General features: G+C 42.9%; 2 protein-coding genes across 2 annotated transcripts; one reads left to right on the plus strand and one right to left on the minus strand.

The window, feature by feature from the left end:
* Positions 1–790: 790 nt before the first annotated feature.
* On the minus strand, positions 791–8,042 carry sdf2l1 (stromal cell-derived factor 2-like 1). Its single transcript, XM_041043160.1, has 3 exons — positions 7,790–8,042; positions 2,520–2,716; positions 791–2,313 (listed from the first exon to the last, which is right to left on the minus strand). The coding sequence occupies exons 1-3, from the start codon at positions 7,965–7,967 to the stop codon at positions 2,035–2,037; spliced, it is 654 nt and encodes a 217-aa protein (XP_040899094.1). The 5' UTR covers positions 7,968–8,042; the 3' UTR covers positions 791–2,034.
* A 3,124-nt stretch (positions 8,043–11,166) lies between these two features.
* Positions 11,167–17,644, plus strand: marveld2b (MARVEL domain containing 2b). Its single transcript, XM_041043001.1, has 7 exons — positions 11,167–11,273; positions 12,169–13,387; positions 13,532–13,567; positions 13,663–13,841; positions 14,522–14,693; positions 14,798–14,848; positions 16,453–17,644. The coding sequence occupies exons 2-7, from the start codon at positions 12,191–12,193 to the stop codon at positions 16,567–16,569; spliced, it is 1,752 nt and encodes a 583-aa protein (XP_040898935.1). The 5' UTR covers positions 11,167–11,273; positions 12,169–12,190; the 3' UTR covers positions 16,570–17,644.
* The last annotated feature ends 319 nt before the right edge of the window (positions 17,645–17,963 follow it).

Genomic DNA, 17,963 nt, shown 5'->3' on the forward strand with positions numbered 1-17,963 from the left:
TTATAAATTACATTAAAACATTATTTTGGCTTTTAAAATGATTGTTTCTGATCGAAAAAAAAAAAAAGACTAATAACTCCAAGTCCTACATCTGCCTGGGACATCGCCCGTAAATGGACCACAGCTTAAAGCTGTTGAGGCAGGTCTCAGTTATTAGTCACATTTCCTAGTCTGAGCTGACGCAGGATGAAGCAGCGGGCAGTCTGACACACAACACAGTAAGCAGCCCCTCAGCTTTCCTATACGACCCCACAGCTCCTGGAAAGCATCATTCAAAGCCATCACCGCTGTTTCCACACCGTCAGCGTGAGTCGGTGAAGCCGCTCTCTGAGCTCTCATATCCGCTCTATTCTTATACGCACCTTTGGGAGGCAGGAGACGCAGGATGCTGAGGAGAATAACGCTGCTGAGGATAACGGAGCTGATGAAGATGAAGGTAGGAAACGTCCTCCCTGATGATCCCCCGCCACGCCGCCTGGCTATTTATGGTAATTTGTCGCCACCTGGTGGATGAAAAGTGAACAGCAGCGACAGCATTAGCAGCAGCAGCCAGTAATTCAGCTTTCTACAGGTACAAAATAGGACAGATCTCATATAAAAATGTTAATCCTAGAGAGAGAGAGTGTTCAATCACTATATAAATAAAATTATTCCGTACACGTCTCATGGTCCACGTTTTAACTGTTTGACAAACAATTGTTTTTTCTTTTTATTTCACCAACACTTCCCAGAAACAAGGAAACGACTTACATTCTGCTATTTCAGCTTAAATTAAAAAATCAAAAATCAACACAGAAATATTTGAGTTTATTTTTCATGTGGCAGGCATCAACCTTAAAAAGACCTAGAAACATAAACACAGATGTCCCTCAGAGTGGTTTACAGGCAGGAGAGCAAAATAAAAAAACGGACCAACCGGTTTCTGCTTGTGGGTGGATCTCTGTGTCCCATGATCCCCGAGCTTGTCTTACAGCTTTGATGCTATCTAGACTAATGTAGTATATAAGTATAGAGAAGTATATGGGTAGGGGGCGGAGTAGGTACTGTACTGTGCTGTGGGCTCACTTTGTGTGTATATATGTGTGTGTGTATGTGTATACACACACACACATATACACTGTATATATATATAGGTTTTATTTGACAGGGCCTCTCAACACTTCAGATTTCAGGGTGGTAGTTTTAGTCAGTGAGTCCTGCCTTGATCTTCTCCTTTGTGTAATTCTCTGAGGAGGAAACTGAAGAAGAGCACAGATGGGTGACAAATGAACGGAAACACTAACATAAAGTGTCTCTGTACGGTGCTGTTCCACACTGAGCCTCCAAAACAGCTTCATTGTCGTAGATTCTTCAAGTCTCTGGACTCGACTGGAGGACGAACACCATCACACCCAAAGATATTCTCTCCTTTGGTGTTCTGATGGTGGTGGAGAGCGCTGTCTGACACATGAATCCAAAATCTCCCATAGGTGTGAAGGTCACTGAGTGAGGGGTTGGTGAAGCTTTGAGGCTTTCAAAGGAACCGTGTTGAAAGTGTTCACCTGGGACACTGTACAAATACGATCACTGTCTCCACCAACTGCAACATAACTTAGCTGAGAACATTTCAAATCAAAAACCTTCCACACTGGAGACAAGAAGAAAAACTCCATCTGAACACAGAGCTAACATACGGCTAATGTTCACCCTCCTTTGCTCCCTGTATGGAGGCATCTGCATTTATTATAATTTGCACTCATTTATTCAGTTTCCCTTTAATTTGTCACCCATCTGTATGTAGCCTATAGGGCTACACTACATACAGTGTCAATAACCAATAACCGTCTTCAAACTGTTAGGAAAATGACATTTTCCCCCCCTCGTCTCAGGAACACCCTGAGAGTTTCACATGTACAGAGACGAGTCGTCAGTCAAATATTCTACATCATTCACACACCACAACGTTTGGTCCAGTCGAGCTATAAAACCACCACAGCAACAGGAATCCGCAGACTGCGCACCACATCCAGTGCTTTGTGTGCCCCGGTGCTGACGTCAGAGCTCATCGTGGCGCACCAGCTCCTGGCTGGGCTGAATGAAGACGCCCTCCATGGCACGCCACCAGTTGTGCTGGTTGGAAGAGCTCATGCCGTGCACCTCCCGCTGGCCGCGGATGGGGTGGCCGTACTGCTCGCCTGTCACGCTCAGGAAGACGCTGGTGCCCAGGTGTTTGAAGCGCACGGCCTCGTCACGCTCCCAGTGGACGCTGTCGCACTGAACCGTCCACACGTCCAGGTCGTCACCCTCGCCGTTCTCTCCGAAGGCGCTGACCTCCTGTAGACGACACAGGCAGAAGAAAGGAAACAGATTTGTAGAGTGGTGATGGGCTTTGTGGCAGACAGAGATCTGCTGCTGTCAGTAATGTAAATCCCTGTGTGTGTATCCACAGCCTGATATATACCATTCCTCTGTGCCACAGAGCATCACTGTATTAAAAACACAGGTACCAGGTAGTGTGTGTGTGTGTGTCGCTGTCTGACCTGGTTATTAGACAGGGGTGAGCTGAAGTGGTGTGTGTGGAGGTTTCGGCCGGTCTTCATGTGTGTGATGCGGATGGCCTGACCGCACTTGATGGCTGCCCCACGCTGACACGGACGGTCGGGCTTCCCACGAATCTGCCAATAACTGTTGGCATCGTCTGCGTTCTCCACTCCAGTCACAGACTGCTGTCCACTGCCTACACACACACACACACAGGACACAAAAGGCATGACTGACAGACTCCACTGAGCTCAGACACAGACAGATGATTTAGCTAACTTTAGTTGTAGTTTCAGCTTAGTGATGAAAACATGAACAAACCCTGTGTGTAACCAGTAGAGCAAACTGTGCTTTACTGTGGGGTAAAGGTTGTGGCTGGCTTCACCTGCCAGGTGGCCCTGAAGCAAAAATGGCTGCGGTGGTTTGTGTTCTCTGGTGACGAGAGGTGAAGTCGGCGACAGGTGACTCATCATAACTAACACCAGCTGCCTGAACATATCAGGCTGAGTCATGTCAAACACAAACAGTAACAGCGGCTGAATTAGAGTATGGACCCTTCTACTGTATCTCTGATGAACCCGAGTATTACACTGTATGTGTGTCCTCGCTCTGCTCAGCTGAGACATCTAGCAGTGACAGTCCACAGCTGTGTGGGATGATCTATGATGAATAAACTAATGACAGCGTTGCAGGTGGTAACGGCTCTTACCACTTGCAATGCTGTCATTAGTTATTATTATAAAAAAGTTATTTAAATTTATCAAACTACTTGTTTCATTTGAGATATATATATATATATATATATATATATATATATATATATATATATATATATATATATATATATATAAACACACACAGAAAGCCTCCTCTCAAAAATATGTTCAGAGTCTGTTCAGGTGTTCACCTAACATGTGTGGTCCTCAGAGCAGGATTTGTGACATTACAATTAGTCTGGAAGCCAATTCTGGTCCAACAGGCAACACAAGTACAACATGGACACTTGAAACCTCCACTGAGAACAGTCCTTTGGAGATAGTGATATGAAACAAAAAACACATGTATGTTTATAAATTCACAAAGTTTCAATGTAAACCCCGGGGCAGGTATAAATGAAACCTCAAAGAATTACACTTTAGAGTAAATAAAGTTCTTGGCTAAAATGTCAAACTTACAGTGAAGAGTCAAAGTCACTTTTAAGAGTAACTTGCAAATGATCGCATGATTGATCACATGTACAGTGGGGCAAAAAAAGTATTTAGTCAGCCACCAACTGTGCAAGTTCTCCCGCTTAAAATAATGACAGAGGTCTGTCATTTTCATCATAGGTCCACTTCAACTGTGAGAGACAGAAAGTGGAAAAAAAATCCAGGAAATCACATTGTAGGATTTTTAAAGAATTCATTTATAAATTCCTGCGTAAAATAAGTATTTGGTCAATAACAAAAGTTCAACTCAATACTTTGTAATATAACCTTTGTTGACAATGACAGAGTTCAAACGTTTCCTGTAGGTCTTCACCAGGTTTGCACACACTGTAGCTGGTATTTTGGCCCATTCTTCCATGCAGATCTCCTCTAGAGCAGTGATGTTTTGGGGCTGTCGCTGGGCAACACGGGCTTTCAACTCCCTCCACAGATTTTCTATTGGGTTGAGGTCTGGAGACTGGCTAAATCACTCCAGGACCTTGAAATGCTTCTTACGGAGCCACTCCTTCGTTGCCCGGGCGGTGTGTTGGGATCATTATCATGCTGGAAGACACAGCCACGTCTCATCTTCAATGCTCTCGCTGATGGAAGGAGGTTTTTGCTCAAAATCTCTCGATACATGGCGCCATTCATTCTTTCCTTAACACGGATCAGTCGTCCTGTCCCCTTTGCAGAAAAACAGCCCCAAAGCATGATGTTTCCACCCCAATGCTTCACAGTGGGTATGGTGTTCTTGGGATGCAACTCTGCATTCTTCTTCCTCCAAACACGACGAGTTGAGTTATTACCAAAAATTTCTATTTTGGTCTCATCGGACCACATGACATTCTCCCAGTCCTCCTCTGGATCATCCACATGGTCACGGGCAAACTTTAGACGTGCCTGGACATGTGCTGGCTTCAGCAGGGGGACACGTCTGGCACTGCAGGATTTGATTCCCTGTCGGCGTAGTGTGTTACTGATGGTAACCTTTGTTGCTTTGGTCCCAGCTCTCTGCAGGTCATTCACCAGGTCCCCCCCGTGGAGTTCTGGGATTCTTGCTCACCGTTCTCATGATCAGTTTGACCCCACGGGATGAGATCTTGCGTGGAGCCCCAGATCGAGGGAGATCATCAATGACCTTGTATGTCTTCCATTTTCTAATAATTGCTCCCACAGTTGATTTATTCACTCCAAGCTTCTTGCCTATTGTAGATTCACTCTTCCCAGCCGTGTGCAGGTCTACAATTTTGTTACTGGTGTCCTGTGACAGCTCTTTGGTCTTGGCCATGGTGGAGTTTGGAGTCTGACTGTTTGAGGCTGTGGTCAGGTGTCTTTTATACAGATGACGAGTTCAAACAGGTGCCATTAATACAGGTAACGAGTGGAGGACGGAAGAGCTTCTTAAAGAAGTTACAGGTTTGTGAGAGCCAGAAATCTTGCTTGTTTGCAGGTGACCAAATTCTTATTTTACGCAGGAATTTATAAATCAATTCTTTAAAAATCCTACAATGTGATTTCCTGGATTTTTTTCCCACATTCTGTCTCTCACAGTTGAAGTGTACCTATGATGAAAATTACAGACCTCTGTCATCATTTTAAGCGGAAGAACTTGCACAATCGGTGGCTGACTAAATCCTTTTTTGCCCCACTGTAAGTTCAGAGCAGAAAGTCAGTCAGAGATACAGATTAACTCTACATGTCACTGTGTACATTCTTTTAAGAGATTCTTACACTTTATTCTCTAGAAGGTATATTTATAATTAGCATTTTTAAAAGTGTGAAATCTTTAAATCTAATATGTTTATAATGTATAACTATGTAAACAGACATGAAATAATGGGCAATTGGCTGAAATGCAAACAAAATGTTGAAGGTTGACAGATAAAGCACGTCAGTAAAATCCATATCATAAGGAGAATTTAGTGCCACAGTGAGACGTGCAGACACTGAAGATACTTAGAAAATGACTGCAAATAAAATCTGTGCCAGATTTTTTCACATTGTTTTGTTTTCCAGCCTGATTAAAAAAATAAAGAACAACAGAAAAATTAGCAGAGGAGTGTGCTACAGTATATCTAACTTATTACAACAATGGAATATGTGGATGACAGTTTTGTTTCCAAGTGCATTTGTGTTTGTCGTTAGTGTATGTAGACTGTTACTGTTACTGTCCAGTTTGAGTGGTTGAAGAGTGACAGCTCTCTCTCTCTCTCTCTCTCTCTCTCTCTCTCTCTTCCTGTGTGGCTCAGAGACTGTGGAGGCTGATTTACATTCAGACTCTTCCTGTATCACTTTCAGGCCTCTCTCTGAATAACTGTACACTTCTCTCATCACCATCTTCAGTTGGTGTTAGCAAGTGTAGAACAGATGTTCATGTGTGCCACTGACTGTCTACAGCTTTGCTGTTTAGACAGACCACTTCAGCACTTTGATCAACAACCACCCAGAAACAATGACACCTCCAGCACCTCTTCAGCTGCTGTGTTTAGACAGCCTGGCCCCTCCCAGGGCCGCCAGCAACTACAGGCCGGTAGCATTGACCTCACACATCATGAAGGGTGGAGGGTGTGTCAGAGTATCAGATGGTGGTGGATAGTTTCGGTGGGAGCTGAACCACCTGCAGTTCAACATCAGCAAAAATAGAAAAAAAGGAGCTGGTGGTGGACTTTATGAAATGACTCCTGCTAGTCCTCTTTCCATTAAGGGAGAGAGGGTGGAGATGGTCCAGGAGTACAAATACCTGGGTGTCTATTTTGACAGCAAACTGGACGGGACCAGGAACTCTGCGGCTCTCTACAGGAGGGGCCTGACAGTTTTCCTGTGGAGGCTCCAGTCCATCATGGACAACTTCTGCCACCATCTGGCACCATCTACAATCTACACCATCAATGTTCAGGTGAGCGTGAGGAGCAGGGTCAGCCAGAGACTCAGAATAACGAAGTGCTCCACTGAACACTGCAGGAGGTCCTTCCTTCCTCTGACCATCCACTTATACAATTCCTCCTGTTTCTGCACAAACTCCATCAGTGCTCTGCTGTTAAACTACTGTTCATTTGATGTTAACCCACATTAGACTTTTCATTCAGTCTTTGCACATCATGGTCAAATTACTGTTAAATTATTGTTAATCTACATTCAAGGTTTCCATTTTTCAATTTTTGTCCATATAGTGATTCTACTTCATACATTATACTTTTTGCACATTTTCTATTAATTTACTGTGTACTTATTTTTAATTTTTTCTTTTCTATTGATTAAATATTATTTTTAAATATTATTTGTTTTTACTTATTTTACTTTCCTCTTTATTTTACTTCCTCTTTCCTAACTGCGTGTTGAGCAACTCTAACAAAGCACTTTCTCTGCGGGGATCAATAAAGTTTTTCTGATTCTGACAAAGTAAAACCAATAAACCGCTGACCACAGTGGAATTACAGTATTAACATTATAATGGGCTTTACACTGAACTGCGTGTAGCTGAGACATCTGATTCCCTGGACTCAGTTTTTAACTGGTTACTTTGCTGACATCCTGTATGCTGCCATCACACATCAGGAAAACGCAGAGCCAAACTGCATTGACAGAAATGACAATTTCATGTTTTTCTGCCTGCAGGGCAAAAGTAAACCCCCTCAAGAGATAATTTTACATATTTCACACATGAATATAATATCTTCTTAGTTTCGGCAGAGAACAAACATGGTGAAGAAGACGTATTTCGATTCAATTTCCATTTATAGTTTTGTTCACCTGTTCACCTGTCATTATGACAGCGCTCTTCCATCACCATAGACCACGTTGGGCGGCGGTCGTAGTGTCATATATACAAGTTAATGTTGATCAGAAACAAAGGGCTCCTAGTTAAATCTTACATACCGAATCTATCACAGAGTCAAAACATAAAAGGCCCTATATTCTGTGTGTGTGGTGGTTTATGGATGCTCACAGATGCGCAAGGCAACTTTAAATTATCTGATTTTTTAACGGAATTTAAAACAGCATTGCCTTAAAAGAAAATCTACTCATCTAAATGTGTCTGAATGTAAGTATAGACACACGGGCTGTTCATGTGAAGTTACCTGAGCCATATTTGACATCGTGGGAATGCAGGCGGACGTTGTGTCTTGTGTTGAGCAGTTTGACCAGTGAGCCGCAGGTCACGTAGTTTTGCTCGGACTCTCGCCCCTCGCAGTGTGAGCACAGCAGCAGAAACAGCAGTGATCTGACAAAAACCTGGACAGCGTCAATTATCTCCATTTTCACGTCTCTGTTCTCATGACCGGCAGACACGGAGAGGATGAACAACACATACAGACACTTTCAAACCTTACTGCTGCCTTCAACCAATCACAGCTTGACAAGTCCTAACATGAGGAAGTAAATGTCAACGTGTGATTGGTCAAGCTGGATGTTAGTTCGCAGGGTTTGGGAGCAGTGACGTCGGCTAACATGTCTAACCAGCGCCCCCCTCAGGACCGCGAGAGCACCCCCGCGTCCATATCGCTGTCATGGCAGAGGCGTGGGCTCTGACGTTCCGGGTTTGGATCTGTTAAATACAAACGTTTCTATGGTGACAGAGACTTGAATCGTAGACATTGATGGGCAAATACAATGGTCGGGTACCACAGAAAATGAATGGGCTCTTAATTTACATCGCGTCTCGTCAGTGCAAACAGATCCAGTACATCTTCACCATTAGTCCCTCCACATATGATGCGACATGCAAGATGATTTATATGTTTTAATTACTTCTTAATGATTTGCTTCATCCAAATGACCTGTCAATCACTCCCGACCAGGGATGTAAATCAATCCAGCCACACCCCCAAATATACAATTCTTTGAGTTCTATGGTTTGAACCTGCTGCCAGGGCCTGTCTGTGTGGAGTTTCCCTTGTGTGCTCAGGTTTCCTCCCAGAATCAGATTAAATTGCTCATAGGTGTGACTGTGAGTGTGTCATCCTTGTGAGAGATTAGTAAATTGGTCAGGGTGTACCCTGCTTCTGCTCCAGTGTCAGACGGAGACTAGGTGGAGGAAAGAGGGAATTATGCCACTTTTTCATTTACGCATTTTTGTGTTCCCCTTCTGTATATTTGGTAGCACTATTTTAATGCAGTTTTTACTTATTTACTTCCTTTACTAAATGAGTGTTTGATCAGTTGTAACAAAACAATTTTGCTGCAGGGATCAGAAAGGTTTCTGACTCTGATTTTTCCTTCATTCTCTGCCTTACTGATGCTATATTTCTGTCTTGGGACAGTCTATCTCCTTTAACCCAGAGACTCTGATTCAGTAAAACATAAATGTGTTTTGGGCCAAACACCTTCCTGCCTTTCTTCCAAACTCGTGAATGTTGGCCTTCGTGACCCAGGTGAAAGTTTTGATGTGTACAGTGCAGACATCTCTGGTTCTGTACGAGAAGCCCTTACCTGCTATGATCACGGTTTACTCGAAGGTGAAATGAAAAATGATGCTGCTTTGTTGTCAGCTTGGACCAGCCACAGTCAGTCAGCTGAGGACCTTGAGGGTAGATGGCATAACCCAGGAGCACCACCAATCTCCCGTTTTTTTTTGGGGGGGGGGGGGGTTGGCAGCCAGGGCAGGCTGTGCAGCAGAAACGGGAATTTATTTATTTAATTCTTTAAAAAAAAAAAAAAGCCAGAAAAAGAGCAAAAAAATATGTCACAAAAACATGTAAAATATCTTTTTATAATCTGAAAAGGATCTAAAAGCATTTTTTGTCACAGTAGCAGCATCATGCCTCCATAATAGACAGTTGTAACTTATCAATAATTTTCTGTCTCACTTTTTGTTAGTTTTTAGCCAAAATCAGAAAGGGCTTTCTAAGTGGCCACATGGTGACGCTTCACCAGATCAGGCACATGCCTAAGAGGGATGTGTACAAAGGAAAGTTGTGTCTGCACCTCATGATTAGTGAATCATTAGCCAAAGTGCAAAGTGTTGTATGACTGGCCACGTGGTGGTGCTGTTGATGTTTGCAAATGTTGAGCAAACACCTATGGGACATGTAACAAGTATAATTTCTCTAGCACGCTTAGGATCTGAGCAACTTTTACAGATGCACAGTGGAGAGCATCCTGACGAACTCCATCACACTCTGGCATGGGAACTGCATAATTCAGGACAGGAAGGCACTCCAGCGTGTCATTAACACGGCACAGTTCATCTGTGGAACAGCCATCCCACCACTACAGGACATTTACAACACCGGGGTCACAAAGAGGGCACACAACATCGTCAAGGACCACACTCACCCACAGCACACACTGTTCACACTTCTGCCGTCTGGCAGATGCTACAGGAATGTGAAAGCAAAGACAGCCAGACTAAAAACCGTTTCTATTCAAAGGCCATCAGGCTTCTGAATGACTGTCTGCAATTTTGAACATGTAACACATACCATCTCACTGTCGCATCTGCACACATCAGTGACAATGAGACACTTGAACATATCTTGCATGTTTATACAACATAAACAATATTTTGCACAATGTCCTACCTATGACAGTAATTGCACCTTATATTCTGACAAAACTCCACCCTTTTGTACACAATACTCATAGTACTCCTTTTGTACATGTGCATAGTACTTGCATATTTTTATTTTTATTTTATTGTATTTATTTATGCTTAGAGTATATTTTTATTTCCTTTATTTTATTTTTAGTTATTTACTTTTTTCTGCTTGCATATTTTAGTTGTGTGACAGGAACTCGCAAAGTAAGAATTTCATTGCTCAGTGTAACCTGCTGTATACATGAATAAATAATAAATTCTTGAATCGTGTACAAAGTATGATTTCAACAGCAATATGCAACATGTCAACAGGCTGAATACAATGCAATGATCACCTCACTATGCTGAACATCTGATAATTAGAACCATGTTTGCAGCCAGTGACAGACTCAGGCAGTCTGAGGTGAAAAAATATCAGTTCAATGGGCCCCAATCAGCAGAGAGCAACTATGCATGTTTGGCCATGACTTTGTAAATGTTAATCCAGTAATCCTAATGGTCAACTGGAATGTCCCTCTCTGTGGACAGCAGGCGATCTGACAGTCTTTCCTGTCCATATCTGTTTCTAAGCTGGATATTCATCAGCTTCAGTTTGAAGAATGATGTGCACTGTAAAAAAGCTGAATAGAAAAGCTACAACAGCTACAAGTCCGCGAGTGCTTGGGGCTGATTATTATTATTATTATTATTATTATTATTATTATTATTATTATTATTATGAGCGAGGGATTGTTTTCAGCAATCGCACTAGACTAACACAAGTTAAATCATCCAATGGTCCCACAAGATTTGCATATTCAATTGGCGTATTGCTTCATATACTTGTAAATCTTGTTTTAAGAGTTTAAACCTGGGATGTCGGATGTGAGAGCAGGCCGTGAACGCACCGCGAGGCAGGTCAGACTGGACAGGTGAGTTTCACCACGGCGGGGATGTGGAATCTGTCAGAGGACAAAAGGAGGCAGAGTGACAGGGAGAAGCTGTCTGCTTCACCGAGAAAAAAACACACGGAGTATTATCAGCTGGTAAGTCATCGTCCAGATATTAAATTAGTTGTGTTATTTTTGCTTGAAATGACAGGAAACTCTTTTAACTCTTAAAGCCGAAGAACGAGACAGGTTGGTTGTGTTTTTCAATAAAAATTATAGTAGATTTTCAAGATGGACGACGGCGCAGGCTCAACCCAGGTGGCTTTCATTATATTTGATGATGTAGACAATATTGGATGTACTGTGTGTGTGTGTGTGTGTGTGTGTGTGTGTGTGTGTGTGTGTGTGTGTGTGTGTGTGTGTGTGGTCGCAGAAGAGCCTGCACCCTGTGACCAATACTGGACCTTCGCAGCTGTAACTCAGAAGTTAGCTGTCAGACATCCTTCTCATCATTAAAGGATAATTCTGGTATATTATAACTTCTTATAATAAACCAGAATTATTTTTGGCTCTTTATCGTTTCTATCAGCAGCAATAACCGAGTCACCAAAGTTAACTGTTCAGACCTGTGAACACTTTGAAATCACTAAAAAAAAAAAAAATGATGACAAAATGGAGTCGAACAGTAAAAACATTACCCAGACTGTCTAAATATCCGTCGGCATCATCACAGTTTACAGACCCAGTTCCTGCTTCAGCTTTGACCTGCTCTGTTTTCCTGTGAATGACGATTATTAGGAATATTTCAGGTGTGCTCACTTTCAGTTTCAGTCACAGATGATGATGTCAGGTTCATACTGTGTCCCCTGATCTCGGCAGAAACTGGTGGCTTGTTCAGAGCCTGTGTGATCCTCTGACTGCTGTTTGTTTGCACCATCAGACTTTGTTACTTTGATGAGTGCAAAGCTCTAGTTATCATAACAAGAGATAAAGGATAAAGGATCATTCTAGTTTTAATCAGGCTGTTTGTCCTTTGTGTTTCTCTTTTAAGTGAGCACAGTGTCCGAGTCCTGATGTCTTCAGGAGGAGCTGGTTCTGTCACCAGGTTCGACCGGGTGCGGGAGATCCCACACTATGACCAGGTCCCTGAGGACCTCTTTTGGCAGGACCAGGATTTCCCCCCTCCCCCGGCTCCCTTGCATGGGGCTGTCAGCTTAGATCCCCTTCCCCCTCCCCCTCTGCCCGAACAGCCAGCTGTTGGGCTTGACTCCCTCTACCCCCCCAGTGATGATGTCCCAGCGACGGACAACTATGATGACATGGACATTAAGCCAGTCCACCGCTTCATCCCCGACTCTGTCAAGAACTTCTTCCGTGGCAATAGTGGTAACCGTGGCAGCAAGGGTTCTACCATCCCACCACCTCTACCAGCCCCTCACTCGCCCGCCCCCTCATCCAGGAAGAGCACCAATGGCCACACCACGAAAGGGATCCCCTGCTCACCCCCTCACTCCGCCCCTCCATCTCCATCCCTTCCTGGCTCCTACTGGGACCGCTATACTCACAAGGAGCAAGATGGGCTGCTGCTGGGTGCTGAAGCCCTCAACTCTGTATCTGCAGTGCCCACCAATCTCTCTGCCCAGACCTATCAGGAGCGGGTGGAGGAGTATCACCTGCGCTATGCCTACATGAAGTCCTGGGCTGGCCTGCTGAGGATCCTGGGCTGCGTGGAGCTGCTTCTTGGAGCGGCTGTGTTTGCCTGCGTCTGTGCTTATATTCATAAGGACAACGAGTGGTTCAATATGTATGGATACTCTGGGCCACAGCTGTTTGGGGGCCTCGGTGGGGGCGCATATGGGGGCAGTTACTACACAGGCCCCAAGACTCCTTTTGTCCTGGTGGTGGCCGGCCTTGCGTGGATAGTGACTGTTATTCTGTTAGTTCTTGGGATGACCTTGTACTACAGAGCCATCCTTCTAGACTCTTCTTGGTGGCCACTTACAGAGTGTTCCATCAACCTGGTCTTGGCAGTGCTCTACATAGCAGCAGGGGTGGTGTATGTGAGGGACACCACCCGAGGGGGAATGTGCAACATGCCGGTCTTCAGCAATGGAGTCAACGGGGCGTTCTGTCGCACTGAGGCTGGCCAGACAGCAGCCATTGTCTTCATCTTCATCACCATGGTGCTCTACTTCATTGGTGCAGGAGTGTGTCTGAAGCTGTGGAGGCATGAAGCAGCCAGGATGAGGAAGGAGGGGCTGGCACTGGAGGTTTGACAGACAGACACACACACACACACGCACAAAGTATTTTGTCTGTGTGTGTTTTTCCATTGAATTGTTTCTGTTAACACTTTGAACACTGTGAACATGTAATGACTCACTTATCTCTTCTTCCCATCACAATAAACCTAGATGAAAACTAATGGATCATCAGTCCCTCTGTCTATAGTAAGTATCAAGGGTTGCTTTTTTAGGTTCTAGTAGCCTCTGCTTTACACACTGTGCACAGGAACTGATTCTGTGACTTTGTTCATCTACTGTAGCTGGGTCCAGGATCTAGGGCCTCAGAGCAGACTCCTCTCCCAACCTTCCACGCAGACAGCATGGATGCCCCGAGCAAGTCTGCAGCTGCTCCTCTGATGATGCTGGAGCCAGAGATCCTCCACGGTCACATACCAGCTGGACACATCCCCAAACCTGTCGTTATAGCCGACTATGTGGCGTGAGTATTACTTTCTTTGTCACATAAACTATAATCTGTGATGATTATCAGGCTGATTTAAGCTCTCATGCCTGTGACAGGAATAAAATTTGGGCCTCTGCAGTGAAATGATCTCACAACATTTTGTATATACACTTCAGTCTTAGAAACAGATTGTATCACAATTATTTAGAGTTATAAATGGTGATAAGTACTTTTCTGACTGTTGGAGATCTTTGCTATTTATTAAAATAGTCTACAGGTCAGATCCAAGGATCAGATCCAGATCCATATTTGCTGTCCTTGACAGACAGCAAATATCTGAAGCCTTACATGATCTGCAGATAAACTTTAGAAAGCATGGAAAGTGGACTATGGATTTTGTCCCCTGTCACCTACACTTGAAGCAAATCACGAAGGAATCTCTTAATGGCCAATGTGAATAGGAGAAATAATAATTACAGCAAATAAAAACTGTTTGAATATACACATTGGTGCCTGACTAATGTTTGAAGGCAGACTTGGAAAAACTCGGGAAACTCAAAAAAGCATGAATATCCACAGCAGATTTTGTGGTAATCAGGACAGTAGTTGTGTTACATGGAATGACTGACAGCTAGGAGACTGAGACACATGGAGCTGCAGTGTGAATGTAGCCAGCGGCCCAAGAAAATGTGTTGTCTTCTGTCCTGTTCCCACAGGAAATACCCCAGCATTCACTCAGAGGAGGAGAGGGACCAGTACAGGGCTGTGTTCAATGACCAATACGCTGAATACAAGGAGCTGCATGCTGAGGTTCAGGCAATGGCCGCAAAGTTTGAAGAGATGGATGAGATGATTCAGAACCTTTCCTCCCGGCCTTCCAGCCAAATGGTATAAATCTCACTCAGGTCCACACAAACAGTCAGTCTGGATACAGAATGTATACTGTGTCCAGTAACATGCATTTTTTAAAAAATGTATTTATTATTTTTTAGGAGAAGGAGCGGATCAGTAACATTTTAATGGAATATCAGAGGAAGAAGACTGTAAGTATACATCATAAAATTTATGATCCATTTACCCACTGAGTGGCTGTTTCTATGCCAGTGAGTTCATACTCATTGAAAATAGTTCTGGTTTATTTCAACCTGGCATCAATGTATTTCAGTGCAAACAGCATGATCCTCTAACAGCTTTCCAAATAAACCAGATTTTTACATGAATCATTTCAAACACTTGTCTCTGTCCCCGAAAAGAAGCACCTCATGTACAGAGTTTAGTGATCTGTACCTGGGGCAACTTGCTGGCTGACCTAATTATCCCTGATCCACACAAGCCAGTTTGTTCATGTGTGTGAGGTTTACTGTCACTGCAGTTATACTGTCTTCAAAGGAAATTCAAAAAGCTAAATACTATGGCAGGTCACCCCGTGGACAATCATGAGGACCGCTCATTTCACCTTGATGTGTGGTCTTATTTATCCAAACCGAAGTAAACAGATAAAGTTGCATCGAGGAGGAAGAGAAAGAAAGGCGGGATCGTCCTGAAAGATGATGTACTTCAGACACATAAGAGTAGAGCAGGGTGATCAGGTCAGCTAGCATGTTGCCCCTGATGCAGATCACCTTAAAGTTAGCGTAATGGTCAGTCCAGTCAGCTTCTTTAAGAGACAAGTGTTTGAAATCATCAGTGTCCAGATTGTTCAGCCTTGTTGCCCCCAGTTTGTTATACAGACTTTGTTAGAAATCTATCTTCAACAAGATAACCCTGTTTACCTCAGACTTTACAAAGCTCCTGCAGAGCCACAGAAAAAAAAAGAAACAATTATATACTGCTATAGTACTAAATAATTGTAAACCTGGATATACTGCTATCAGTATAAACAGGGATGTAACAGATGAAAAAAAGAAGCAGTCACAGATACAGTATAACTACATCATTTGGAGATCAACAGATTACAGAAAAGAACAGCTTCTGAATTTTTGCAGTAATATTAGTTGTAGTATTAGTATTTTTTCTTTGACATCTACGTTATATCACTTGCCACAAATGTCACACCTCCTCCTCCTGAGAGCCTGAACTCCGTCACTTGGTAGCAAAGAGGCATCAAACTGATAATTCAACAGTCATCAGTCGTTCTCTGATGTCCTATAAATCCATTAAAAAAAATCATTTGAGAAAAGTGCTTCTTAAAACTGAAAGATCTTGGCCCATAATCATTAAATTCAGACTTTTTCTTCAGTATCAAGATAACTAATCTCATTGTTGTCTGTACAGGAACCAGATCAGTTACCAGTGTCGCAAGCTTTCTCTCTCATATTTCTGTGTCATACTAACAATCCTAAAGATTTTCGAGTGAAAGTAGAGGCTCATCAGGTAATTCAGCCCAAGTTTTCATCAACCAAAACCAGGTTACACCAGTTGATCGTCTGAGTTAAGAAAGGAATTCTCCATGATGTTATCATGACCAGTGAGTCACACCTGGAGAATGCACACCGTGCTGTCATCAGCCTACAGAAACTAGTACAAGGCCTCTGGTTGTTTATTCCTCTTGGGCCTGATGTGCTTTGACTGACTGACTGTCCCTTGATATACAAGAGAGAAAGCAAAACATAAAATTTGTTTAATTTATTTGTGTTCTTCTTATCAGGACCCAACATACTTGGAAAAAAGGGAGAGATGTGAGTACCTGAAGAATAAGCTCTCTCATATCAAACAGAAGATTCAGGAGTACAACAAGGTTTCGGACCGGACGGACAACAACTGAACACTGCAGCTAAACAATGCCATTAACACACCTGGAGTCCACATGCAGTCTGCAACTGTATAAGAAGTCATGCTCTTTTGCACAGACAACAGAATAGTAGGACTGAGGTGAAAACGGACCTGAACTGAGCAAAGAATATGTCCCTACCAGGCAAAAACAGCTGCCCTGATTGTTGGTAAACCTCTAATAGATAGGCAATTATCACATTCAAATCACTGCTGTTAGTAATGTCATTGTGACGAACAGAAAAATTATTGTTGCAGGTAGAAACATCGTCAGTGGGTAGAGGTTTCCTTATAGAGATCACTGAAATGGGTCAGGTGTTACCTAAAGAAATGATTATTTTATGGTGTTAGATGGGCAGACAGCGTAACCTGGTGCAGATTGCATTTTAAAGGAACACTTAGGCAATTATGTTGTTTTTACATTTTACCTTGAGATAAGAGGATAAATATCAGTTCCATCACTCTCCCCCCCTGTCTGGTATGTGTTTAGCCAGCTCAGACTAGCTCCATCAAAACCGGCCAAAGCCCCTCTATGGGCTCCTCCTATGTGGAGGCTGATGTAAATAAGTCTGACTCAATGTTAATGAAGGCTGTATGATTAGAGTGACAGCTGCAACAGACAGAGGTGTCAGTAGAAGACTGCTGTAGCTTAGTTTACCTGTTTATTTTTGATGAGAGACAATATACCTCTCTGTGCTGTACAGTGTGTTACACAGTGGCGGTTTAGCTGCTTCCCATGATGCTTTCTGCGTATTGTTACTAGTTTTTACATTGAATTTCTTCTGTCCAGTAGCTTTCTCCTGAAATGTGAGACACGATGTGAACACTTACTAAAAGCTTTCCACAGTAGGATGTGTGAACTGTCTGTCACCATGTTACTGAATCATGAAGTGGAATATAGAAGCTTGGTGTTTTTTTGTTGTTGTTTTTTTTTTTATTAGTTCTGGTCACTCCATTTGTAAACTCTTATTTGTACATTGATATGTTTGATGTGTGTATGTCATTGTTTTGTGTCGTATTAGATATGTCCCAATTAAGCACCTTTTTTTAAAAATATGTTTTTAAACTTGTGCACTGTTTTTGTGACTTCTGTTACAACTAACATTCACCTTCTCAGTCCAGCTCAGTTAGTCTAGTCTAGTCTAGTTCCTGATCTACAGTAACTTTACACAGCAGCAAGAAAAAATCCCTCTCCATTTATAGACAGACAAACTGTCTATAAATGAGTAGTTCTGTGGCTACTCTCCCTAGAAGTGAGCGTCCAACTAAGATGTCAGCACAACACACAATGATTAATGAGGTAAGAAACAAACAACCCCAGAGTAACAGCTTAAGGTTTAAATGAATGAATTAATGGATGTTATTAACATGTCTGTCCATGAATCTACC

Source organism: Toxotes jaculatrix, chromosome 7, assembly GCF_017976425.1.
Source record: "Toxotes jaculatrix isolate fToxJac2 chromosome 7, fToxJac2.pri, whole genome shotgun sequence".
NCBI lineage: Eukaryota > Metazoa > Chordata > Actinopteri > Toxotidae > Toxotes > Toxotes jaculatrix.